General features: G+C 39.4%; 1 protein-coding gene across 2 annotated transcripts in view; it reads right to left on the bottom strand.

The window, feature by feature from the left end:
• rngtt (RNA guanylyltransferase and 5'-phosphatase) overlaps positions 1-26,867 on the bottom strand; it is an 88,732-nt gene extending 61,865 nt beyond the window's left edge. The window contains exons 1-8 of one of the 2 annotated variants that reach the window (XM_028605866.1): positions 26,383-26,867; positions 25,016-25,125; positions 24,822-24,925; positions 24,639-24,727; positions 18,135-18,210; positions 16,886-17,135; positions 14,327-14,436; positions 11,956-12,057 (exon numbers count right to left, since the gene is read on the bottom strand). In XM_028605866.1, the coding sequence (XP_028461667.1) occupies positions 11,956-12,057; positions 14,327-14,436; positions 16,886-17,135; positions 18,135-18,210; positions 24,639-24,727; positions 24,822-24,925; positions 25,016-25,125; positions 26,383-26,446 (905 nt within the window). In that variant the 5' untranslated portion in view covers positions 26,447-26,867. Of the gene's footprint in view, positions 1-11,955; positions 12,058-14,326; positions 14,437-16,885; positions 17,136-18,134; positions 18,211-23,387; positions 23,600-24,638; positions 24,728-24,821; positions 24,926-25,015; positions 25,126-26,382 lie in introns of those variants that run through there. The other variant, XM_028605867.1, reaches the window with a different exon arrangement.
• Between the last annotated feature and the right edge of the window lie 254 nt (positions 26,868-27,121).

Here is a 27,121-nt window from a genome sequence, read left to right as displayed (position 1 = left end):
ACCTTTAACCTTTTTATCAGCCTCACACCTCCATCTCCACTCTCAGAAAATACTACAGTGGAGGGGGAATGTTTTTCAAATAACAGGAGTGAACATATTTTTTTTTTTTTTTTTTTTTTTTAGGTATACTCTTCTCTGGAGCTGTAAAAGTAATCTGTTAACAGCTCCCATTCCATTTGAGCTGATCTTTTATAATATACTTAAAGCGCCCCATCTGGACAACAATCATCCAGATCATTTGAAACCTAATTACATTTCCGAGCAATCACCCTTCTCTGTTGAACTGCTCAATTTAGAAAGATTGGCCTAATATGTGGCATATGCTGTAATCTGTCTGATTGGGGTTAAATTAAAGAGGGGTTATTTGTATGAGGTCAGTTTGTTTATTAGTTAACATTTAGAAAAGTCCCCTTTATATAAATAAGGGCAAAACTGCTTTCATTTAACAAATTGGTATACAAAATAAAACCTCAATATAATCAAAGTAACGGTCATTATTTGTAATTGTAAATAGCAAAATATATAGGCATGGTGACAATATATAATATTCTGGAGAGGCACGAGCGCAAGCAAAGTGTTCATACCAAATGTTTGTTTGATCAACAGAGTCGGCTGATCACTGAGCTGGCAGACATTACAGGCAATTTCAAATGAGCAAACAGACAAAATCCTTGATCCTCCCTTCTGTTGGTTCCCAAAGATGAGCTGAAAACATGGGCCACACCCAAAAACACAGGCACCATTGTTGCCTTTGTGCTATCCTCCAGAATAGTCTTAAATTGTAACAGTGAGCATTCACTGCTTGAAAGAGAGTCATCCAACTGTTTTGCTAACACTGTCATTTACTGTGATTTCTGTTTTGTCATTTCTGCTACTCTGAAAATGGTATGGATTTTCATAAAACAACCATTATTTCCATATAAATGTATTTGGGTATAATAATGATAGACAGTATGTGGTTCTGTAATATTAGTGTACCATGCATTACCACAAAACTGTAGGCCGATTAACACAGCAGTGTCATTTTATGGTTTGAAACCATCATTCACACACATGTACTCTAACATTAGAGGCATTACAGCTCATTCAATTCAAGACTGCAACAACCTAGAGACAATCCATTGTCCTTGTTTTAATTCCCCTTCATGAAATTGAAGCACAGCTTGTTTTGGCTAAACCTCAACTACGTAAAAGGTACTTCAAACTAAATTGAGGAAAACCTGATCTGCGCTTTCTTTCCCGTTCCATATAATTAATTTTTAATTAGCCACTGCAACTTGAATAAGAACAGGAACACATTGCTTGGTAAAAGAACTTCTTCGTCTATTAGATTATATTTTGTGACCCATGTCAGGGGTTATCTTAACTGGCAGTAGGAACAATTACAGAGAGTTTCAATATACATATGGGCATGGCGGTGTTGTTTTAAGGCAGACTTGAAAAAATGCAAACCAAGACAGACCCTACTACTGTGTGAACAGAAACTGACCATTCAAATCTCTCTCTCTCTTTCATGAGAAACGACTTGAATAATTAATCAATTACCTAAATTGTTCCCAAAACATTTTCTGCTAATCAACCATTTCATTTATCAACTGACTTTTTCCAGCAATAAGTCTATTATATCTGTTTGTTTTCTGGTAAGTTATTTAGACTGGAGTGGGCTTATCTTGTGAGGCATGCAGTTGTGAGCTTAGTCATATTGTACATGACTTGTCTGTAAAAATAAAATATTAATAATTAAAAGACCGAAAACAGTCTACTGGCCATTTAGCAGTCTGATGGCTTCATTACACCTCTTGTATGAACCCAATTACACTTTGCAGGCTGCATGCTGATCTTTAACACAAAATACCAAGTGGTGAATAAAGCAGGATGAACTAATGTCCTCATGAGCAACTGCAGACGTATCCTAATCAATGTGACTGGAAACAGAGGATAATTATCTTGTAACTTATATTATGGAATTTATGCCATTAAAATGAGTAGAAAGCTTTGATGGTGCACAAACTCGGAGAGAACACAGGCTGAAGGGATGCACATACCTTTTGGGAAATCTAAGTCTGACGACAGACTTGAGATTAATGACTTCCCCACTGACAAAGCTATGCATTTCTCATACCTGCTGTGACTCCCGACCCTTATCACAGAGGGATTAGATGTAATAAATATGCCATCAATACCAGCTGGTTCAAAGTGGGAAACTTGACAAGCTGCCAAAAATGCGTGTCTGCGCAGAATAATTCACCAGCTGACAAAAGTCAGCAGTCAAAGCTACATTTTACCAGGTTTGCACCAGAGGAGTGAATCCAGTTCATCGTACAGAGCTGCGATATGTTTTTAATATCAATAAATCTGCTGAAAATCTTCTCAATTAATAGACTAACCCTTTTCTCTTTAAAATATCAGAAATTAGCACCCAAAAAAGCCCATCGCAATGCTTCGAAAAGCCAAGCTGACCTCTTCAAATTGGGTTGTTTTGTCTGACCAAAAGTCAACCTCAAAGTTTTTTTTCCAATTTACAATGATAGGATATAGATCAAATGTCCAATCTTATTTATAATTAAATAAACTGGGACCAGATAATGTTTGGCATTTGTGCTTGAAAAACAATCCAAGCAATTAATCAATTTTCAGAAGAGTTACTATTTTTGCCATTTGTGTCAAACCACTAATCGTTTCAGCTCTACTATACTATCCCAATAATGACATAAATACATCAGGGTGAAATGAGGGCCATAATACCAGATTGACAGAAATCATGGTTGAGAAATATAAACAAAAAATAAAAACATTTGGTAAAGTGCAATTTCAATATTAGGCTGCAATTTGGGTTATCATATAGAAATATATTTCAAATGGCTTGAAATACTGTACAGAACTGCAACCCATAAATGACAGGAAACCTCATCAATAAGAAATCATAGGGTGGTTTTTTTTTTGTACAAAAAGATACTTCTGCGCTTTAATACTGCATTATGAAGCCAAAGGTAAGACAGAGTGCATTTTCTTGAGAGGGCAGTTCTATTTCACATCCATTATTTTTGAGGCACAGTATGGTGGAAAATGACTGGAACTTGACAGCATAATTCAAAATAGCAGTAAATATATAGTTATTGTTGTCATACCAAGTGAAGTTGGGTCGGGATTAGAAGAGACGAAAACCAACCTAGGAGAGCGGTTCATCATAACCCTCTGTACACTCTTCAGTTAAAAGAGATCAGTGCGATGTGTTTGACCCCCCTCTCCAGTCATGACAGGGGAGGCAAACAAAACACAAGCCTAGGAGATATAAATCAGGGTCATCCAAAAGTCTGCAAGAAAAAAAAAACAAAAAATGTGGGAGGAGAGGGAAAGAATGGTGAGTGGGCCAGATATTTAAGCCGCACTTAAATTTTCAGGGTGGGAGTGGACACAATGAAAGCATTAAAAAGATGTAAAGGCAGTGAAGACTGTACTCAATAAGAAAGAGAACATGAAATGCCTGCTTGGCTTAGTTTAGGCCAGGAATCTGAAACAGGGGGTCCGGGACCCCTAGGCGGTCCTCAGAGTCAATGCAGGGGGGTAAAAGTTTTTTCAAAAATTAAAGTCTTAACATGAATCCAATATATTATTAGCAAATATAAATCAACACTGCTTACTCGCCTATAGGTGAGGCACTAAGGCCATCCACAGATATAATTAATCCTAACCCCCAATTTCCACCAACTGCGGAACCGCTGCGTTCCGACTCCGTCACAGCCCGGTCGGTCCGCAGCCCTCCGGAGCAGATACGCAGAGCTTCTATTTTTGACGGATGCCGCAGAGCTCCGCAGCAATTTAGCACAGGGCAGATAGTGCGAGACAGGAAGTCGAGCACAGAAGCAAAATAAAACATCCGGTTAATTTGCAAAATAAAATACACCGTGCTCACGGCAGATCAAATTTCCCTGCACTACACCTTGAAAATTTATAAAAACACGCCAACAATTATGTATAAAGGCTTTAGGCCGCCCTACACGTTATTGTAGGCCCAGTTTAATATGCAACTTAATTTTATACAATATATGTAGTAGGAGGTCCCTGCTCCATCTCTCTTTTAGTTAAGGGGTCCTTGGCTTAAAAAACATTGAAGACCCCTGGTCAAGGCAAACCATGATTCTCGCAGGCAAGAAGGTCCTCTTGTGCAAAGGGATATCTTTCATCTAAAAAAATAACCAATGCCTGAGAAGATCAAACAAATAGACTAACAACAGAGAAAATCTGTCAACCAGTGAGGATCCAACAGATGTGCCCTGAGCACAAGTGGTTCCCCTGGTGTCTAATTGGCCAGTTAGCCATGTCCAACACCTTCAAGTATGTGCAGAAGAAAGCAAAGGGAGACCATTAGTGCTAACACCCAGTGGTCTTTTTCTTCATCACGGTTCCTTCATCTCTCCCTGAAATACACTGTATGGTCTTTTTATGACCAATTGGAAAGTATTCAATTTAATGTGCACCTTTATTCCCTCCCCGCCTGCGCTCTTTCTTCCGCTCTCGTCCTCTGATGGGTGCCTTGAGCCTCCGAGTGCATCCGTTCCCCCCCCTGAGCACTTTAGCCCTAATGAGGCACAGACGGCCATTGTTTCGGCTTTGCCAGTCTAGTCCCGCGGCATGACTGACAGCAGCTGAACTCCAGGGGAGGCCTGAGATCAGATCCAGCAGCTTTGCACATCATTAGTGGTGCGTTGACGGGCAGGACTGCTGTCTTATACCCAGAGAGGCCAGGTTGAGTTCTCATTTAGATAACAGAGTTAAGAGTCAAAACAAAAAGATCCATACTGCAGATGACACATACTACATTCTTCTGTAAGAAGTGATGACGTTCTGATGTTTTTTTGTAAACGTTCTATGTAAAAGAAAATGCAACAAATTGCACGAAGTCATTTAACTATAAAGGCATTTAAACATTTGTTCATAAAGAAAACAAGTTCATATCACATTTGATAATTTTGTGAATCATTGCAGCAGTGAAAAGTGTTCCACCCAATTTACCCCAAAGCAACTCTGATGTTAGACTGGGACCATCTCATCTATTGTGTAGGAGACAGCCCCGAGTGCCTCCCATAGAAAAGCTCAGGGAAGCAGCTGTGCACTTCATCAGAGGGGAGGAGAATGTTAACCAGACGTACATTTTTAAGTCTTTTCTCTTGTAAAACTGAAACATACTGTTTGAAAACACTTGTTTTGGCAAATGCACTTGTGGTTAACTTCTCCACCTCCAAAAAGAAACTGCTGCTCTGTAACCAAGAGAAGAAAACAAAATCCAACAACAACATATTCTCATGAGAAATCACAATGCAGTTTACAAATTCCCTGTTAGACAATTTCTACTTTTGTGAGCTGAAATTTGTCCCGTGCTCCCATTGTCATTTGAAGCAGCAATAAGCAGCCCAAAGTTTTAGTAACAATAATAACCAGAGTGTGAGGCAGAGTTCTGGTGCAGTCTGGTATACAAGCCATCCACTATAGACATTATTATAATATTATATATTATAAATTAACTAAATAACCAACAGACTGTAAAACACAAGTAATAATGCTCCAAAATAACCAGGCAACAGGAAAACAGCTTTGTTAAACTCAAAAGATCTAATCAGAGAGAGTCCTCCTCTCTCTGATTATTAGTCCAATTTCTCTAATAAAGTCCAAGTTGAGCAACATTGTTTATTTAAAGTCCCAAAGACATAATTGACCCAACTCTCTCCTCCTCTTCCTCTCTGGGGCTCAAACCAATCTAACCCTGACAGAAGGCTCTACAACAAAAACCCAGCTCAGCCTATGTTGTCCCTCTTGGCAAATAAACAGATTTTGCTGTCCTTTCCAAAGCCCATTAGAAGCCACCTTCTTGGCAGATAGTGAGTTTTTTTTTTTCACTGTATGACTGGTCTGTGCGTCAGAGAAGGCTGCATAACATTCTCACGTAAGAGGGGTTGGTTCAGTACTTCGTCACCATATTGTCAGTTATTGTGCTACTGAGTAAGGCAGTTTAACGGTCAGGATTGTTGGTGCATTGTTCGGTGGTCATGAGAAGAGGCTGTAGTTGTGCTGGGAATCCACGTGGGATTGAGACGAAGTTCCTGCAAAAACTATGCTTTTGCATGAAGTAAAAAAAGCAAATAACTCCTTTTAAAAGTAATAATGACTTGCATTATAGTACGAAACTTTCTTATCCTGTCCAGTAACAATAGGTAATTTGGAGGAGACAAATTGTGAATGAAATACATAAGTGAAGACCCACGGCAATATGCAAAGAGATAAATCTTTCTGGACCACCTTGAAGAGACAAATTTCCTATTAAAAATCCATTTCCGATTTATTTAAATGCCACCAGCTAGAAAGTAGGACATTTAATAAGAAATTCTCTGCACACTCTGTGCGATGCATGGCGAGAATGACAAATTACACTGCAGCACTGCGATCAGTAAATCTCACTGGAAATGTACAAAACCTCAAAACTCATTCATATTATCTGTCGCATTGCAAGTACTCCCATATTACAGCTACTTTTTCACAATTCATACATTATCATTAGAGAGATTTTAGGATTAATAAAGCCAAATAAATGGAGATTAATCATCTTCTATAGTGATTGCTTATATCCACTGACCCCAGAAGAGCCCACGTCCTTCTGTCTTGGCTTTGACGCTGGGGTTTGTTGTCCATCAATCTAAGATATTGTCCAGATTTAATGAAGACCCACACATGTGGAAGGCCTGTGGAATTTTAATCATAATACCAAACTGTCTCTCATCATTTTTACTTTCTATGTGCAAATTCAATTTCACACCAAGGCCAAACTTGTAAGAAAGACTTGGCTATTTTGCTGGATGAATCAAACACAATAGTGGTTAAGGTGAGGCACTAATAAGAGTGATTTTCTCACCTCAGTAGAATAAAGTAATATCAGACCAGCAGCACCAGAATAGACTGTCCCTCAGAGCTTTCCCCATACAACAGCAACACTGTATTACCTGCAGGAAGACCACAGCAAGACAAGAGTTGCGTGACTATCCGCCAAACAACACCGCAAGCTCAGTCCGTAGGGGGGTGGGTTGGGAACCGGAGGGTTGCTGGTTTAAGTCCCCAAACAGACCAAAGTACGGAGTGTGGACTGGTAGCTGGAGAGGTGCCAATTCACCTCCTGGGCACTGCCAAGGTGCCCTTGAGCAAGGCACCAAACCCCCCCCAAACTGCTCAGGGCACCTGTCAAGCAGTCGCAGCCCACTCACTCGGACAGCTCTCCATTTTTGTGCATGTAAAAAGGACCTGAGCATGTGTGTGTATTTCAGGCCTGTGTGTAGTGTGTAATAACAACAGCGTAAATTGTAATTTCCCCAATGGGGATTAATAAAAATAAAAAAATAGTATGAAGTATAAGTATACTTTCTGCAAATTCTTATAGCCTTTGTCAGACATACATACAGCCTCTTGCCTGTGTGTAAATTGTCCAAGAAAAACAATGATAAAGAAACAATACTGCCGTCCAGGCGCGTAGTCAGTAATGGGCCAGGGCGGCACTGGCCCGCCCACTTTACTCACAGGCCCGCCCAGCCAAGTTTGATCAAAATATGTATGGTTATGTAAAATATTCAAATATGTAAAAAAAAGAAATAGTAACAGAACTAGTTGTGTGTTTAATGTGTCTTCCCTTCTGATTAAAACCAAACTGTTTAAACCACTGACTAAGGATCAAACAATTAGGAAGCCTTGGAACGTAGGTGGTTGCTATGGTAACAACAGGCGGACTCTCCGGGCTGTCTTCAGCAGCTAACGTTAGCTAGCTAGCTTTTTAGACAATGTACCATGGATGAGTTAAGCAATGTACTGTTAAAAGTTACCGGAACAACAATAGCTTCTCTTTAACGTGGTATGGACAGTTTTCTTGGATGGAGTACAGTGTAAATAAGGAGAAGCTTTTCTGCAGCATGTGCAGACATTTCCCCAGTGGAGCTGACAGCCCCCATCAGCGAGAGAGGAGTGTGTTTGAGTGCTGGCCAGGTAACATTAAGTAAAACGTGTTTCATGCTTCTTGCGTTGTTATTTAAGTAACCTAGTAACCTTCCTGTTAAGTAAGAAATGGTGAACACTGATGATGACTTCTAGCTGAAACGCGTTTGTGTTTTATTAAATAAGAAGATAACATATCTGTGAGTGACTTAGTTTTTAGTTTTCTCTGATCCCGTCACTGCCGTGGACTCGATACACGGTCTAAAATTTGGTGCTTTGCTGGCCACTTTTCGTTATCTTTCATAATTCAGTTACAGTCAAATTCTTTGATTTTCTTTTACTGCTGGTAGCGCATTTGCTGCTCATGATCTGACCATAGTCCTGAAGCAACAATGCTGTTATTAATGCACAAAGGATATGTTCCATGTGCGATTTCTGTCAGATGTAGGCTATTCAATGCCATGCAGTATGTAAATGCCTTCTCTGCTGTGTGGGTTCATGTTTAGTTGCCACTTTGTGCAATAAAATGGTTAATTTTATAACAGTGCTGTGCAGAGCAAATGCTGCTGGTTCTGCCGGTGCAAATATATTTTAGCCGGAATAGGTTAAAATCATCAGGTTTTTGTCTATATTGTTGTGCACAAACATTTTAGACTGAGCTTTGTTGGTTGAGCTTGTTGTAGACCAGGCGTCGGCAACCTTAGGCACGCGTGCCACCATGGGCACGCGGGACCTTAACCAATGGCACGCTGGCAATATGTGTGCAAGAGTTATTGATGTGTTGAAATCATGGTTGAAATGCTGAAGGACTCTCTCATCCACATGCCAAATTACAACATTCACAGTTGCACGACCTGTTATGTACGGTATTTTGATTGACTCATATCTCTGACTGGGAACAATACAAAGAGGATTACCAACGGCCGCTGGGACAGATGAACTAACGCTAGTCTTGTTACTGTAAGTAGGCTACATTAAAACCTTTCGCGAGTTAAAAGCCAATACTTATCAATGCACTCACCTGTGTAGACCGGCATAAACATGTAGGAGGCAACATTTCAATCTGCTCTGTCTGCTCATTACACTCTTGTCCGCCGCGCTGTTTTACGCAAACACAGCTCTACTCTGCAAATAGCACATTTTTACAAAACAAGCTAAAACAAAAGCTGTCGGTTTGTAGTCTGTTTATCTTAGTTTGCAAGGAATTTTGGACAAATTCTTATAAAATTAAGCTGGCTGAAGAAACCATCCTCTCCGCTGGAGCAGTAAATATGGACGCATTATAATACCAAAACAAATATATGTGGCTACTTCATATGCACGTGAATGACGCAATCGTTATGTTCGTGTGCTTCATTCTTGATAATGATGCTGGTTGTGTTATTATTATTTTTGCCATAGCATCGTTTCATTGAAAATGAGGCATACAGGACCTGTTTATTAGTCCATTCATCATTAAAGATGGGCTTTTCCACATCAACTTTTGCTTCAGGCTCTTTGACAGTGATATTTTTGTCAGCCCATTTTCCACCAATCAGGACACTGCATACTAAAACCATGTTTCCATAATCATAATAATAATAATATACAATAATAATAATTACATGGTCTTGATTATGAGAAATAAATGTTATCAAATGTTGCTATGGAATAAAATTACAGATTCCCTGGATATTACATTTCAATGTGATGTCATAATTAAACTTAATGTTGACATGGCACACTAATAAACAAGACATTGTTGTAGACAGTACTGCTATTGTTGTTGTAATGTAGTATGTGTTGAAAGCTAAAATTATTGGTGTTATTTTTTTATTATTATTATTGGCCCGCCCAAAATACTATTTCTGCCTACGTCACTGCTGCCGTCTAATCAAAGCAGAATTAAATAGAAACAAAGACAATCATCAAAGTACACCATCCCATTCACCCAACCCTTTTGCAATGTAAATAAGCTGAAGTTGAGGTTCTGAGGCTGTTGACGATGGTAGGACTTGAATAGCAACTCCAAGTTTCTGTCGTGGAGCGTCAAACTTCAAGAACAAGCAGATATTTTTCAAAGGAGTTAGTTATTTCTTAGAAAAGTGCATTCATTTTTTTTTTTTTTTAATGCTGTTATACTTCACTGTAGTTTATTATGATCTGGTGAAGTTTTACTGACAGCACATCTCCAAGTTTCCTCTTTTACATGGTGTCCTAGTTGTCTGGAAAGAAGTTCCAGTGGTATAAACAGTGACTGGCAGGAAGGGCTGCATGTATAAGGGCAGCACTAACATTATGTATGAAAATAACTGTAGAGTCTAAAGTTTTCCAAAAACCAACAATGTTAGTACCACAACACTTCCAAGACTTCCCTACCCTGCTCATTAATTCTTGTGTTTACCAGAGATGTGCTCGTACGTTTCTTGGAAATAAGTCATTCAGCATGAAAAAATCATAAAACATGACTAATCGACTAAAGAAATCTAAGTTGACTAAGACCAAAACGACCGATTAGTCGACTAATCGACTAAGAGGGAGCAGCCGTAATTGTTATTTTCTGACGTGGATTAGTACATATTTAGCACTCCAGAGAGTATTTGATTGTGTACTCAAAATAAACTACTTCTGGCTACACTGGCAGTAATTCAAGTAGGTTTTATTATGAAGCCCCAAATCACAAATTCTTTATCTCAGAGAGATTTCCAATCTGTACAACACATAACACTCAATACTTGGTAGGTCACGGTCAATGCTGGTCTTTTTTACATAAAGCAAATATAAAATACAGTCGGCCTGATCCTTTAAAGCTCAATTTTTGGGCATCATTTGAATCTCCACGTACAATTATTCTGCATTACAATTAACTATTATTACATTAAAAGAAATAATTGAAAAAAAAACAGTTTAGTATTTGATATTGGCAGTTTTCTTAAATCATGGAACTTCATTTTTGCAGGTATTTTTGTTGAATTCATGATTACGTTTGAACTTAATAAAAGCGGAGGAAGGTGTTCTTACTACACACACTTCATTTACCTGGATTTGCTGATCTTGCTTTGATCATTAGAAATAAGACTTTTATTCTGTATGTTGTAAGGTAGATCTCTAAATGCAAATTTGAAGAGAACATATATCACACATATCATCTTCTCAACAAAGTAAATATCCTGCAGTTCAGTGATGACTCATACCTAGCATACTGTGTCTCTCTGTTTGTCACTACTCAGCCAGACTCTTCATGTAGGAAATGCAGGTGAAGGACAAGAGCACCAGACAGGAGAGGAAGAGCTTAGAATCACTCTCTTCACAAATTTTGAGAGCAACACTTTCTTACATACACTCTCAAGCTTTTGCAGATTAAGGCGTTAACACACATCTGCAGCATCATGGTCAGGGGCCAACTCTGTACTCTGCTGATCACACTTTGACAGGAAATTAAAGCACCGATATGTAAAATTCTGAAATTGACTGCAGTCATTAAATATTCACCAGCACACTGCATATTTGCACCAGCGAAAGACAAAGTGCATCACAGCAGACTACTGGAATATGAAGACCCTTTTTTACACCTCAACACTAGCTTTTGGCAACAGAGCTCTAAAACAAGAGAAATTCACCCTGAAATGTGACAGGAAAGAAAAAACACCTTAATGCATTTCTTATTCCACATTGGACACGGCCATCCTGTTCTGTCTGTGCCTCAATCAGTGACACCATTTTACAATTCCACAGTCTACATTTCCACTGTGAAATGAGCACTCAGGTTGATTAGCTATATGAAGGTACTGTAATTAAGATCTAATGAGAAACAGAAGTCTAGCATTCCTCTCAGTCTTCTCTAACAAGCCAGAAAGGTAAATTAACATCCCATGGAAACTCCCATGGTATACGTCTCAACTCTCAAAAAGAGGCTAATGAATGAGAAGAAGCGATACCTGTATTGACATATGTAGACCCTCGTCTACATGGCTTTTCTCATACAAAAGCCATTAACATTAGACCTACCTTGTGCCATCAGCCTTCCAGCTGACTTTGTATGGATTCTGTTCCAGGAAACGAAGGTTTTGCCTGTCCATGGACACAGGCTGAGCACCAGGAAACCCAGACCTGCAACAACAATGAACACACACATCTTACATTTGTGTTTCTAACTGACATTCATTCATTTGATCATCGACTCTCACCACTCTGACCTCTGGTTAGAGCTGGGCAATATATCAATATTATGATATGAGACTAGATATCGTCTTAGATTTTGGATATCATTATATCGTGATATGGCATAAGTGTTGTCTTTTCCTGGTTTTAAAGGCTGCTTACAGTAAAGTGATGTCATTTTCTGAACTTACCAGACTGTTGTAAGTGTTCTATTGTTTGCCTTTATCCACTTAGTCATTATAGCCACATTACAGATGATTATTTATCAAAAATCTCATTGTGTAAATATTTTGTGAAAGCACCAATAGTCAACACTACAATATTGTTGCAGTATCGATATCGAGGTATTTGGTCAAAAATATTGTGATATTTGATTTTCTCCATATCACACAGCCCTACCTCTGGTATTAATCTATTTCACGCCTAGTCTCGCTTTGCCAGACCTTCCTCTACAGTGCTGCAGAGGAGGGTCTGGCTAGTCCCCACAGCATTCTGGAATGGGAGAGAAACATGCTCTTGTTTACTGCCATTTCTTTAAACCAATCACAATCATCATGGGCGGCGCTAAGTGCTGCATGGAGCCCCGTTGCCGCTGCAAAATAGCCTCGGGAAGGAACTTGTTTTGGTAGAACGTATGTGTTCAAAAGTAGTTTTAGTCGTGCAACAGAAAACTCAGATTGGACAGATAGTCTAGCTAGCTGTCTCGATTTACCCTGCAGAGATCTCAGGAGCAGTTAACCATGGTCCTCATGAATCCACCGGAGTTTAAAATTCCAACACAAAGAAAGCATTAGGTAACGGAAATCCAGCCGAAAAGAACAACATGAAGCGGAAATCCTGCAGCAAAGGGGCAATCCCCGAAGTGGAAGGTCGTGGATATTGACTATTTCAGGCCTAACCCCTCACCAAAACATGTACTTCAGTTAAGTCTAAACCTAAAGTATAACCTACGATCAATAGCCAGAGCCTCTTACAGTCAAAGTTTGGTCTTAGGTGTGTCAAAATTCTAGACGGGATTTTTATTAAGTGCCATGCATAAATGCTCCCAAGTGTTAAGACTTGGTCTTAGCTCCGCAATTACTAAAAATGAGCTCCAGTCAGTTAGGAGTGACCAGCAGAGGAAGTAGCTACACACTCTCCATATTTTGGAAATATTTTCGGCCTTTATTTTTGATAAGACAGCTGAAGACATGAAAGGCAAGCAGTTAAAGAGTGTGCTAAGAAATTATTCGGTTTTTGATACTGTACTTAAATTGGCAATTGACAAACTCCATTTCTCTAGAGACCGAAGCTGTAGCTGCAACATGTTGATTGACATGTTTTAATTATGTAAAGACCTGTTCAAGGAGTTCAGATAGAGCCTGTATCAGGACCGTATTTAGTTCAATGTGTTATATGTCACTATTTTTGGTAGCCTACTGTACCAGTAGGGCCAGTATGTACTTTATTTTCTTCATTCATTGAAGCCTCTGTGTTTACAGGCTTGTGGTGATGCGCAACGTGCATATGTTTGGTACTGCCAATTTGTTTTGTTTTGTCATGGTTCATGTGTGCAATAAACATTACACTTCGTGAGAAAAAGATCGTGGCAGAGAATCGTGATATCAATTCTAAGCTAAAGTCGTGATTCATACTTTTCACCGCATCGTGCAGGCCTAGCCTGTCCCATACTCCTACAAAACATAAAAGAAGTTTGAGAAATTATGGATTCAGCATAAATACAATCAAATGTTCACATTAACGTGTAACAATTATAATATGTGCAACACAATTTTTATTAGCTTAACTGTGAAATACGCATTTCATCATAACATTTTATAGGACCTCTACAGATGATTTTCATTTGATTATTAGAAAACATCCTCTACAAAAGTCCATGTGAAATTTAATTTTGTGCGAATACTTACTACAGTCCATTAATAACTGCATTTGGATCTCATTATATTAAAAGATAAAAGCCCTTACAGGTATAACTAAAAAAAACAGTGAAAATAGCAGCGTGGACTGTTCCTTGCATCAGAAAATAAAAATCTATTTCTGACTCTGCCGCCTGTCTGAAAGTATCAAGATAAAAAAAAAAAAAAATAATAATAAGATAAGGGTGATTGTCAACAAATGAGTCACTCACAACACAGTACAGTACACCCACATATATGTGCGTACACAGAGCCACACAGCTTCCCAGAGGGGTATGAGGAGGGTAAGTGGAGGTTCTTACTTGTCCCACTCGGCCATCCGCTGACACATTCTTTGGATCTCTCCTAGTTTGGGTTGTGTGGTGACTTGTGTGACGCCTTTTACAGTGATGCCTTCAAGGAATACCGCACCCTGGGAGGAAAACAAAAGAAGAAAAACAGAAGGTTGAACTTGGATTGAATGTAAAGAGACACTCACACCCTCCTACACATACAGGAAAAACATTTTATGTCCCTGTGCTACTTAACAAACGGCTGCTTTCTTTGCTTTATGAATCCCTGTGTGCAAAGACAACAGGTGGAAATATTATAAATCCAGTTTTTCTTTTGACCTCTCCATTTTTAAAACGATTTCCATCCTTTAATTATTTTATGAATCCTCTGCATAAACTCTGTTTGTCTGCTTCATCTCCCAGGAAATTCGACTCTACTGCTGCCTCTCTCCTCACCTGCTTCACCCTTATACGCCAACATCATCTCCGATCCACTCTGAGAGAAACATTGACGACATCTGTAGCACTCCTTTTTCAACAATCAGTTCACCTCATTTCCTAATCTCACCCATTTCTCGTTTGACATGCCCTTTTCCCCCTTATTCTGCATATGAGTCATGCTAACTGGTATAATATGAATATATATGCCAATTCGAACAGAAACAGATACGGTATGATAATATAGGTCACCCCAAGTGCCATTAGTGCATATGTTTTTTAGTATGAATGGCTGCAGTGAGAAGAGAAAGTCCCATTATGGTCATATAAATATTAATCTCCACCTTTCGATCTAGAAGAAGGTTTTACTCTCAGTCTTCATATGGTGTGAAAATGTAATTTGAACAAATTGCACAAATCAATCTTAAAATGTAAGGCACATATTCAGAAGCAGTGTACTAAATTTGGAAAGCCTTGGTGAACATGGGGCTGGGCGACATGGCAGAAATCATTATCATGATGTTAATAAAGATATTTTCTGCCATCTACACATATTATGCAAGTCCAACTGGCATTCACAGCAATGAACTGCATTCTACTGTAAAGCTTTACATGAAACCAAACTCTTCATGTGTAAGGTTTCTGCACAGGAGGCGTTTGGACCTCTAACAATTAGTCAATTAAACAATTAGCCAAACAAGAGGAAACTAATTGGCAAGTGTTTTGATAATTAGTTAATCGTTTCAGTCATTTTTCGAGCAATCCTGCCAAATATTAACTGTTTACAGCTTCTTAAATGTGAGAATTTGTTGCCTTTCTGTGTTGTATGGGATAGTTAATTGAACATTTTGGGGTTTTGGACTGTTGTTCAGATAAAACAATACATGTCATCTCGGGCTCTGAGAAATTGGCTCTTTTTCACTGTTTTTTTTTTAGGTTTAATCAATATTCAATCAATATCGAAAATAATCAGCAGACTAATCAATAATGAAAATATTTGTTAGGTGAAGCCCTAGTTTGGAAGATATAATTATACGATCATATCATTACAACATGCAAAATCATTGCAAATAGCTATATATTCATGCCCCTACTTTAATACTAGGGTAGTTTTATTTCTAACATTATTCTATCGACACAGACATTTACATCGATTCGATAGTCTGGCGTGTATTGTGTAATGAATTTGCCTCGGTGTACTGTGGAGTGGGTTTAGTGGCAGGCTAGCATAAACCATTGACTTGCGCTAGTCTAGCACCAGCGAACTCTGCAACTAGAAGGACTGGATGAAACGTGTTGAAAACGGTCTCCACCGATACATGGAAATGGGGTGCTATGTCCAGAATTCTGAACCACCCCTTTAAAACAGATTAGATTACTTTGTTTCACAACAGCCAACTGGCTGCAATCCAGTCTGACTGTGAGGCAGGCCACCCAACCAAGAGACAGCATCTCTTAAATGACAGTGAAGTAATGCAGTCTACAAGAGTTAATGCCGCTGCTCTCTGCCCTGGGTTCTGCCCTCTAGACCTGTCTACTGTATCACCACAGATTGGATTAGATTTGCCATGATACAGGTTTGGTAGTAAGCACTGTGCGATAACAGAGATAAATACATTTTCTCTGCTGGTATTTTGATATAATTGTAATTTGTACAATGTTCCGCACCACCAAATTGAATTTACTTTCTAATGTTCAAACTCCGTTGCTTTTGCCTTTCCATTAGCTCTGCACTGACTGCTTGAAATGTCAGTGGTACCACTTGAATTCAAGCTTCTTTAAACTACTCAATTAGTCTGGATGAGAGCATCAGCTCAACGTAAACAAAAGGAAACGTAATTATATGGAACTGGAGATGATTCAACACTTATAATTTCACCTTTAGCTTTACATTTAGACAGGGCGACACCTTTCATCTAATCAAATAAATACATTTGACAGCAGGTGAGGAGATGGAAAGTGTCACGTTCTCTACATTTGAACATTAAATGTATTGAATTCTATAAAGCTGAACACAGTAGCTTCCCCACTTAAAAGAGAAGCCTCCCAACAGACCCTCCATCCCCCTACATGAGGTCCATGTCGTGCAGAGAGGGACCAACGGATTTCCTACTTAACAGTCCATTTCCTGGAGCTCCCCGGAAGTCTTACCAGTTTTAGCTTCTCTTTCTTTCGTTTGCCAGGCGCTGACCCAGAGGAGCTGGGGCCCGACTCCTGGCCAACCGCGTTACCGTCGTCATCCACATCCCCGTCGTCGTCGTCGAAGCACCACTCGGGGAGCTCAGGGGCAGGGGGCGCGTCCTCTTCGTCGCCATAGCGACGGAAAAGCTCTTTGAGGTACTCTCCCTTGTAGATCCCCGGGGCCCGGGCCTGGGAGAAAGCAGCCACAGCTGCCTCGATGCTGATAAGAAGCAGCAAACACAGACAGGGGGTCTTTTAAAAAGCTGTATTTTTTTTTTATAGTTAGTATAGTTTTTCTACGATTTTTATATTCCGTCATTACTGTATTTCTCATTTGATCTGTCACAACTAAAAACACTACGGGGAAAAAATTAATAGGAAACTATTGTGATAATCGATTAATGGTTGAAGTAATTCTTAAAGCAAAAATGTAAAACATTTGATGATTTTAGGTCTCAAATGTGAGACTTTGCTGCTTGTCCAGGTCTTACATTGTATTACATTAAATTGAATTAGGGCTGCACCTATAGGACAATATGGTTATTTTCTTGATCTCGTTTAGTTGAAAAGTGAAAACTCCCCATCAAAATGTCCTGCAGCCCAATGTAAGGCCATTAAATGTCTTGTTTTGTCCAAAAGAAAAGCAGCAAATCCCCACATAGGAAAAGCTCATGTTTAGGGCAGGTCTTTTTCAACAACTAGTCATATCCATTTAAAAAAAAAAAAAAAAAAAAAAAGGTACCATTGTTGATCATTTGATAGTAATATTTTGCAACACATGATACTGGTTGAGGGCTGTAAATGCTCCTAGAGTATTCATTACACAGGGATTCTGCCTTCTCAGACTGCTGCTCCTCCTCTGACTAAACACACATCCTCACCCTGCCCTCTGCTCAGCTGGTGTCAATTATTTAACATCTCTGTTGAGGGGCGACAAACTCGGTCACTGCTAACCAGCCAGCTTCTTTGTCAAGCCTGTGTTGATTTGAACCGACAGTGCAACTTCTCGTGCCGTCACAAATATAGAAACTATCAGGAGAAGACAGGATTATCAGCTCAAAAACACTGACAGGGGTGGGAGATTTCAAAGCCAGAGTAATGATGTAAGACACTGGGGGGGCTCCGTGTTGTATGGTTTGTGTTGGCATGCAAGTCATCTGCGAAGATTGTGAAGCTGCACTCCTGGCAGTGTGAGTGATTGAAGGGGGTCAGCCCTTACCTCCAGTCCATCTTCTCCACCAAGTATGCACACATCAGAAAGCCGGTCCGGTTGAAGCCATGCGTGCAGTGAACACCTTCAGGGGGGGAAAAAAAAAGAGGCAGCACAGAGGTTAAAACTGAGAATACGACTTTAGATCTATATTTATATTAAATCGTAAGCATTAAGCAAACCTTCTCAGAAGTCTAATGGTAAAATACGCTGCGTGTCTTATCACTACATCATCTATCTATGCTCAATACCTTGACGCAATCAAGCGTCAGTATTTCAATAGCCCTGTGGTTTAGCACAATTTCATCCAACGTGTTCCCCTCTCAAATCAATAACATCAGTCTCTTGATATGTACTGAGTCAGAGAAAAAGAGAAAAAACCCTAAAGGTTATAGTTATATTTTTTCACCACTTCAAGAAAATGTTCATCTTTTTGTAACAAAGTGACGTTCTCACAAAGAAACAGGTGCACAGCAGGGTTTCAAACTACACCAAATAAACATGTGGACATGTGAACCACAGAGACAACAATGCCTAATCACCAGCTGGCTAAAGACAGGACATTGCTCAGATGACATTCACACATTCTGCTCTGATATTTGAGCAATTTGATTTACAAGCCAGGCAGCAGTTAGTAGGTAAGAAGAGGGATATCATTTGCTAGAGTACGTTATAAGAGAGCACCCTGCTGTCTGTACTGTGAAAGTGCAACTTTTAAATCAAATGTCCATGATAAGAATCTCACTGGCTGTCTATGCACAATGTCCAAGCAGAATATTATTCCAAACTAACATTTTAAATGCAATTAGCTAATATTGGTCATTATATCAGATTTTACTGCGTTATACGGTTCACCTTGTATATATATATATATATATATATATATATATATATATATATATATATATATATATATATATATATATATATATATATATATATATATATATATACAGTATATGTCTCTCAGCTGTGTTAAAAACTATTTACACATACACGAAGACTGTTAACATTAAGCAAACAGCATTGTCTAATTAATATCCCAACTCATATTAACATACAGACAAATAAAGTGAGTGATGTTAAATGCACCCCTAACTACAGTTTTCCCATGAAGTTGAAACAACAGTGCAAAAACCTTCCCACATACAAACATCTAGACAAATTTGCTTTTTAAACCAAATGCACTATTCAGGATTTAGGTTTGGTGTCTATTGATTTCCTTTCACCTGAAGATCACCTACACAGCTTTCACTGGGAGAGGAGCGTTGTTTCTCATGTGAAAAACTCCCACACTTATAAAACCAACAGCATAGTGACTTGCAAGACACTGCTTTATGTTTTGATTCATAAGGAAGTTGGGTTAGAGAGCCATGCAAATTCACTCCCTATTTTTAACAATGATGCGTGAGCATACCTTGGGAGGGACATTTAACATATAGTTGGTACATGGAACGATTCTGTGACCATCAGCAAAAGATTGGTTGTACTGTGAAGCTGTCTGATGTCTGAAGAGCGTTACTATATGAATATAAAACACGCATACTGGTTAAAAAAAAAAAAAAAAAAAAAAAAAAAAAGTTTGTTATTATATACAAGCAACCTCTCATCCATTTTCCACAGTCCAATTTTAGAATAAGGCTGCTCTCTGCTGGACACATAAGGTGATGCAGCTAACAGAACAGTTTAGTCCCACACTCTATGGACAAATATTACAATAAACATGTAGCTACAAAACATAAATCCAAGATCAATTTAGTAGCTTTTCCTTAATGTTCCCAAGTGCAAAAATTTGTTTTCATGCTCAAAATAAATGTAGTATGTAGACTACATACAGCTTATTAGCATAATAATTAGCATATTAGAGTAATATTATTATATCATGTATCAAAGAAGCAAAGCAAGAAAACCATTAGTTCATGAGTGAGTACATGTGGAACACATATGGAATTAACAAATATTAGCTGCGGGATGCAGTTAGATTTTACAACCCATAAAGTTATTTATGTTATTACGGGAATAATAATAATAATAATAATAATAATAATAATGTAGGGCTGTCAGCATTAACGCGTTAATCACGATGTGATTAAGGGCCGAGCATAAAGCGTACATTGTTTTTAAGCGCTTGCTGCCATTTCTTAATTTATTTTCACTTCACTCGGCCTGACGTCGTGCCCAACAGGCTACTATTTTGTAACCTGACACCGCCAGATGGATTGCTTCGCATTTGCTCGGCATATCCATCTGGGAACTTTCCGTTGGAGAACTTTTGGGAAGGGGCGGAATACTGGTTATTTGATTGGATGAACCATCTGTCTATCACCTATGTTGGTGATAGACGGGCCAAATCAACCAATCAGATCCACGAAGCGTATGAAAATACAACCACAAGCCCGCCCCTGCTGCTGCTGCAGGCAAAGCATAGCTCGTAAGCTCAGCATGCAAGCAACATGTCGGTAAAGGATATTTGCCATTTGTGTAACGAGAATTTAGGAATAAAAGGCACTATTTCAGGTTCCCGGACCATATTCCAAAAGAAGGATCCAAGAGAAAAAAAGCATTAGCGAGCGGCTAACAGAATTAGGGCTACCACTGGCTGATAATACTGGTTAGCTGATTGGATAAACCATCTGTCTATCACCACCTAACCCACCTCAAAACCAACGCTGATTGGCCCGGTCGTTTGGCTAACGGCTCCAAATTTTCTCTGCCTCAAGATGCCAGACTGATCTGCAAGTGGAAAACTGGAGCTCGCGAGATCAGGACAGTCTCACGAGGCTAACTATTTTGACCCTTTGCCATACTTCCTTGTAACACATCCTGCTGCTGCAGGAATAGCAACGCGGATTTCGGTGCCACTGATATGCCTGCGCTTCTCTCTGATGCTCTGAAACAAACGTTACAGGCAACAGAAACATCGCCGCAAGTGACGCTAGTTAACACTACACTCGACAGCAACTAACGTTAGCCTACCGCTAGCTAGTAGCTGGATTAAACACGGTTACAATGCTGACAGCTAAAGCTAAACGGTGTCAAGTTTGTCTGTATTTCACTGTAGAAGATTCTGACACCAGGATGTAACAATCTGCAGCTGCCGTTATCAGAAAAACACAGACGGTGCGTTCAATGGAACTGGTAAACTACAGCCTCATGGTGCATTCAAAGTTATTGTTAAATGCCCTTTTCCCATCTGGTGGTTGTTGTTGTCGTTTTAGCAATAAACAAGCCGTTCTTTTATGTCGCCAACTGTTGTTTAGTACCCTTCTTTTTTTTTACTTTTTTAAAAAGTATCGGTTCAGGCACCGGTACCGTTTTAAAAGTACCGCTTTAGCACCAGTATCCAAACCAAACAACACCCAACCCTAATATTGACTCTAGATTCAAATGCGTGACTAGATTCACACATTTGTATTTGGTTTACATTAAATAAATAAATAATTAACAAATACAAATCTTAAAATCAAGTTCATAAAGTAACTTTCTTTGCATTCATTTGATTCCCAATCAAGATACACTGGTAAGAATTGCTTTCCATTGTTAATATGTACTTAAAAACAGTTTTGAAATGCAAAATAAAAGAATTTTAATCATGTGATAAAACATGTGATTAATCACGATTAACTATAGAACTTCAACGATTAATCGCAACTATATTTTTTTAATCTTTTGACAGCCCTATCATAAAGAAATACATTGCTGAAAAATCTTAAAGCCTGTTTTAGTGAATCTCAGCAAGTAACTAACACCTTGGGAGAAAAAATTCTTAAACAATCTGGTCCAGTGTAAGTTTTCAAAGCAGGCAGAACTGATCATTTCATCATTTTTAAATATAAAAAAGAAAACTGACAGTTATATAAGCAACGGTAAAACACACAAAACTGCAATCAGACCTAGTGCTAAGTCAATGTAGTGCAGTGACAGGTATGGTTTCCACTCATGTACTTCAGATTCAACATCATAACAGCCACAGTAGTGTACATATAGTAACAACAGTTTAATCCTACTATTTCAAATATCAGGAAATTACCGATTATTTAAAAGGAACCCCGACTAGTACGACATGTTGGCCTTATAAGATTAACGTGGGCGTCAGCTATAAAAAGGTGCTACAAAAACACTCCAAAATGTTTTGTTTTTTTGTTAAAAAATGCAGAAAATATGTTCTCTCGTAGGCCGCCATGGTTATTTACGTCGCAATGCATTCTGGAGTAGTGACGTTTGTCGGTACACGATCCGTTCTGCCTGCACGATCCGTTCTGCACATGCGCAAGATATTACTGTTTACGACCTGCACGTGCTTAAGATATTACTGTTTACGACCTGCATGATCTGTTCCACGCTAGCCTATGGCTAGCCTCCAACAGGAAGCTAACTTTAGTTTAGCTAAAATTACATTAAGTCAAACTTAATGGGAAAAGCAGGCTACAGCTACATTAAGACTTTACAGTAATAACAATAAAGACAAGTGTTGAGTGATTGGATTTTAAATGAGCACAAGTACAGTAGAACTGACGTAACAGCTGTTATATATGTTAACGTTTATTTTTACGTTTTATTTTGAGGGTCTTTTAAGGTTATTACATGCTGTCTCAGCTAGCGGTTAGCCGAATTAGCTGTTAGCTAAACTAACGTTAGCTTGGCTGTCGACCGGAAGCGTGGAACAGATCGTGCAGTATCGTAAGTCCTCGTACAACAGCGCATGTGCAGAACGGATCGCGCAGGCAGAACGGATCGTGTAACGACAAGATGAACACGTCTGCCTTTCAGGCTTTTCAGTTTGACCGTAGGCTTAAAGGACGAACCTAGGGGTTAATAACAGATGTGTACCCACTCTGTCGTTCTCTGGGACAGGTTTTCATGCTAATTGATTGTGTTTGGAGCTTCAACGAAGCCAGCGCGGACCGCTGGTTAACCTAGCTTGCAACGCTAGCTTGTATTCGGGCACAGGGAAAGTAAAAACAAATTCGCTATTTATACCACAAAAAAGGCTCAAAATATCACCAAACTTCAACGGTAGCATAGTGAGGGTCCCTACATGTTAACCGAAGCACTGAGAACTTTGTAATTGTACAGACGAAGAGCTGCGGGAGCTCCGTGAAAGGGCTACGAGAGAGAGCCATGCCGCAACGGAGCCTCGTACTTCGGGAAACCAGTAATGACTTACAGCTGGCGATGCCAACTAAAATCAAAAGCAATTTGCACAATATATCTGAAATAATCGCACCGATGTAAAAATAACTTGTCTAGCTAGCTAGTTACTCAGTGGATAACTGTCCATCTTGTCCCTCAGGTCTGGGTCGCCGTCTCCGATTTTTTTTCGGGACTTGGAAAAAAAGTTTCCCTGTTCATCAGAGAGGGGGAATCTTCAGACTGTACAAAACACAGCGTCTCTTGGGTGTCGTGATGCAACAGGTCCCACTCCGTGCAACACAGACACTCCTGTCCGGTGGCCATAGCTTTACAATGTCCGCAGGTACACCACCAGTTTCCCGAAGTACGAGGCTGTGTTGCAGCATTGACAACCGGTAGCTCTCTCTCTCTCTCTCTCTCTCTCGTAGCCCTTTTCACGGAGCTCCCGCAGCTCTTCGTCTGTACGAAGAGCTGGGACCCTCACTGTGCAACCGTTGAAGTTTGGTGATATTTTGAGCCTTTTTTGTGGTATAAATAGCGATTTGTTTTTAATTTCCCTGTGCCCCGAATACGAGCTAGCGTTGTTAGCTAGGTTAACTGGTGCGCGCTAGCTTCGTTGAAACTCCAAACACAATCAATTAGCATGGAAACCTGTCCCAGAGAACGACTGAGTGGGTACACATCTGTTATTAACCCCTAGGTTCGTCCTTTAAGCCTACGGTCAAACTGAAAAGGCTGAACGGCAGACATGTTCATCTCGCTGTTACTGTACTATCAATAGCCGGTACGTGGGTACACAACCAATACACGTCACTACCCCAGAATGCATTGCGACGTAAATAACCATGGCGGCCTACGAGGGAACATATTTTCTGCATTTTAACAAAAAAACAAAACATTTGGAGTGTTTTTGTAGCACCTTTTTATAGCTGACGTCCACGTTAATCTTATAAGGCCAACATGTCGTACTAGTCGGGCTTCCTTTTAAAAAGGGAAACTTTGTTGATTTTAATCCAGCTCTGTGTCATTTTTGTGTGGGCAGTGCATTTAGATGAATGGTGTGTGCCTTTCCTCCGTGGCACCAGTAAACAGAGAAGCTGTGGTCTAATGAAAATCATGTTTCACGTCATCCAGCGGAACCCAAGCAGAACACTACTGCTCCGAGCTCTGTGCACTGGCGCCACGGAGGGAAGGCACACAGCAGTCATTTAAACACAGTGCCCACACTGCCATGACACAGACATATTTTTAAGCCTTCAATATCAAAACATGTTCACAGTCAGATAAACATCTCTGACTATTGAAGAAAATGCAAATCATCTCAAAGAAGCATGTAAAGAGTTATGATTTGCTCTAACTATTAACATATCGATTTCTTACCTATTAATTCTGTGGGATTCTTCTCGACAAAATCTTCACAGAGCCTAATGAACAATGAAGTTGTCTCTTTTGAAGGGCATTCTCCATGGCTAAAAAACAGAATGACACTCACTTTAGCACACTACCACTGAATAAACTACAACTGACAATTAGTTGAATTAATGAAAGTGAAGTTACACGTACCCTTTACACTGAAGCTTCAAATATTTAATGCCTTCTTTTTCAATGTCGTTGCGGTCGTAAAAACGCGTAGTGTTCGTCAAATCCACAAGCAAACCCATTTTCACCTGAAGAAAGACAACAACAAAAAAGACAAGGTGAAACGTGGGTTTTTCAACTTCAAAATGTCAAACTTCAGTCTTTACAGAGTTACTTACCTTTAGACTTTTTAAATAGTTAGACAGCATGCTCGGGTGAAACCTGTTCTCCTCTGCAACTTGGTCATCATATCTGGGTCCCAACATCGTTTTCATTGGCAGGAATTTACCTATGAGGGAAAATACAAGTAAAGAACCAGTGGTCCTCAGTATAACACCCCCTAGCAAGCCGATGCATTGATTAGTTGGCTTATTAGCCAAAGCATAACTTTTCTTTACAGGAGGATGTTATCCTAATTCTGCAAAGCCCAGTCTAATACACTATAATATTGTGTCAACAGTTGCCATAATTTCCACACTTTATGATAGGGCCTATCAAATCTAAAAGTCAGCAGTTTAATTGCAAATCAGGAGAAAGTATGTGTTGTGGTCTATTAAATTAAGCATTAAATAGCACGCAAATAGTATTAGTTGGCATATCTAAAGTGGTTAATAATAACCAATAAAACTGTGGACCCATCCATGTGTACTATAGCTAATTTCTTAAAGTAATATGTCTGGATTAAGTGTCACTGCTGTGCCTTGAAATGTAAATGTTGTCTACACTACTGCATTGATATAAAGCAAACGTGGGATGGATATACAGTAGGTCTGGCAATGCGGGAACCAAGTAAACATGCTGTTACACATGGCTTTAATAGATAACGAACACTACGTAGAATTATGCAGCACAACTATGCTACAGCCACGGTTTGTTTTGACACGTGATGCTTCGACAGCGAAGCTAGCCAATTTAGCAGCACTTTTCCGATGCACTTTTTCAATCGAAAATAAATTAACAAACCACAGCCAACAAATGCAGCTTTTGTGCTGAATTAAATTAGAGGTATTAAGCAAAAAGCACGTGTATCTGCAAAGAATGAGAGGACATTGACAGCCGATTAGCCACTAGGTGCAAATTAGCTAAACAAAGCGCGCCCGAACATAGTGTCTTACCAAACTCCATTCAAAAATATGGCTACCTAAATTGGTTTTGCTACAACTGGCAAATGTACCTACAGTTTAAACAACGTCTGAGCTTCTGTTGTTTATTAATGCTATCCAGTGAGGTCGGCATCCCTGTTCACACCAACCATCCCTTAAATAAATGAAATAACATTCATTTGGACAGCACTGCTCGCCAACGTCACTATGTTGTGATGCTAGCCTTGCAATTTATGTTTGACTGAAATTGGATAGCAATAGCTAAATCATGCGTGTTATATCAGAACGTTTGGGAAATTCAAAAGTGGATCATAACGTATAAAAGATGACACCCAGTCATGTTTAACCCGCATGTTGTGCGACGAAACTACAATAAGTGGCTAGTAGCAATAGCACTACGTACATTAAGCTGGTTAATCTCACGGTATATTATCTTTTCGTACCTGCCACAGGTTGTCCTCTTCTGGGACAATTCCGCCATCGAGGAGGGGGTCCGGTGTGTGACATGTTCAGGAGAAGTTTCTGTGCAGCCAATCTTGATAATAACTCAAACCTCGTATTACTAGCTAGCCTGTAGCTCGATGCTCCCTCTCTCAGAAGGCGGTGATCCCCGGTTGTCGTTCACCCAAGCACCGCGGACTCAGGGCCCTTTAGCTACTAATTCAGGAGAATCATCCAACAAGTTTAAGCCCGGTCAACCTTATGACGGGCCGGCAGGTAAGTACACGAAACATAGGTTATTACGACTCACGGCTGATTAGCATCCCAAAATTATGTTATCTTTTTTATCTGTTTTCCTGAAATCCAAATAGTTAGCAATTAGCTAGCATAACGTCACTCCAGTCACCAAACGAGGGTCTGGTTAATGTCTGTAGTTCAGACGACATCCTGCGCAATACTGCCTCCTGCTGGTATATACGAGAAAGGACACAAAACTAGAAAATCGCAAAATACTTAATTTCTCCGAAGTCTTTCTTTTGTTGTGTGGCAAGTCAGTACATTTATAAATCAACATATTGACTCAAAATGGCCTCTTCATTATAAACATGTGTTGTTGTTTTACCAATTACTATTCTTAAAACAAATGAGAATTACTTATCTGATCTTATTGTTAGCAAAAACACACCCACACATTGATAATTCAATTGATTACAAGCAGTAGCCTACATTAAAAACATTTTG

Source organism: Perca flavescens, chromosome 18 (genome assembly GCF_004354835.1).
Source record: "Perca flavescens isolate YP-PL-M2 chromosome 18, PFLA_1.0, whole genome shotgun sequence".
NCBI lineage: Eukaryota > Metazoa > Chordata > Actinopteri > Perciformes > Percidae > Perca > Perca flavescens.
The sequence above is the reverse complement of the archived record's forward strand: the minus strand, read 5'-3'. Positions and strand labels throughout refer to the sequence as shown.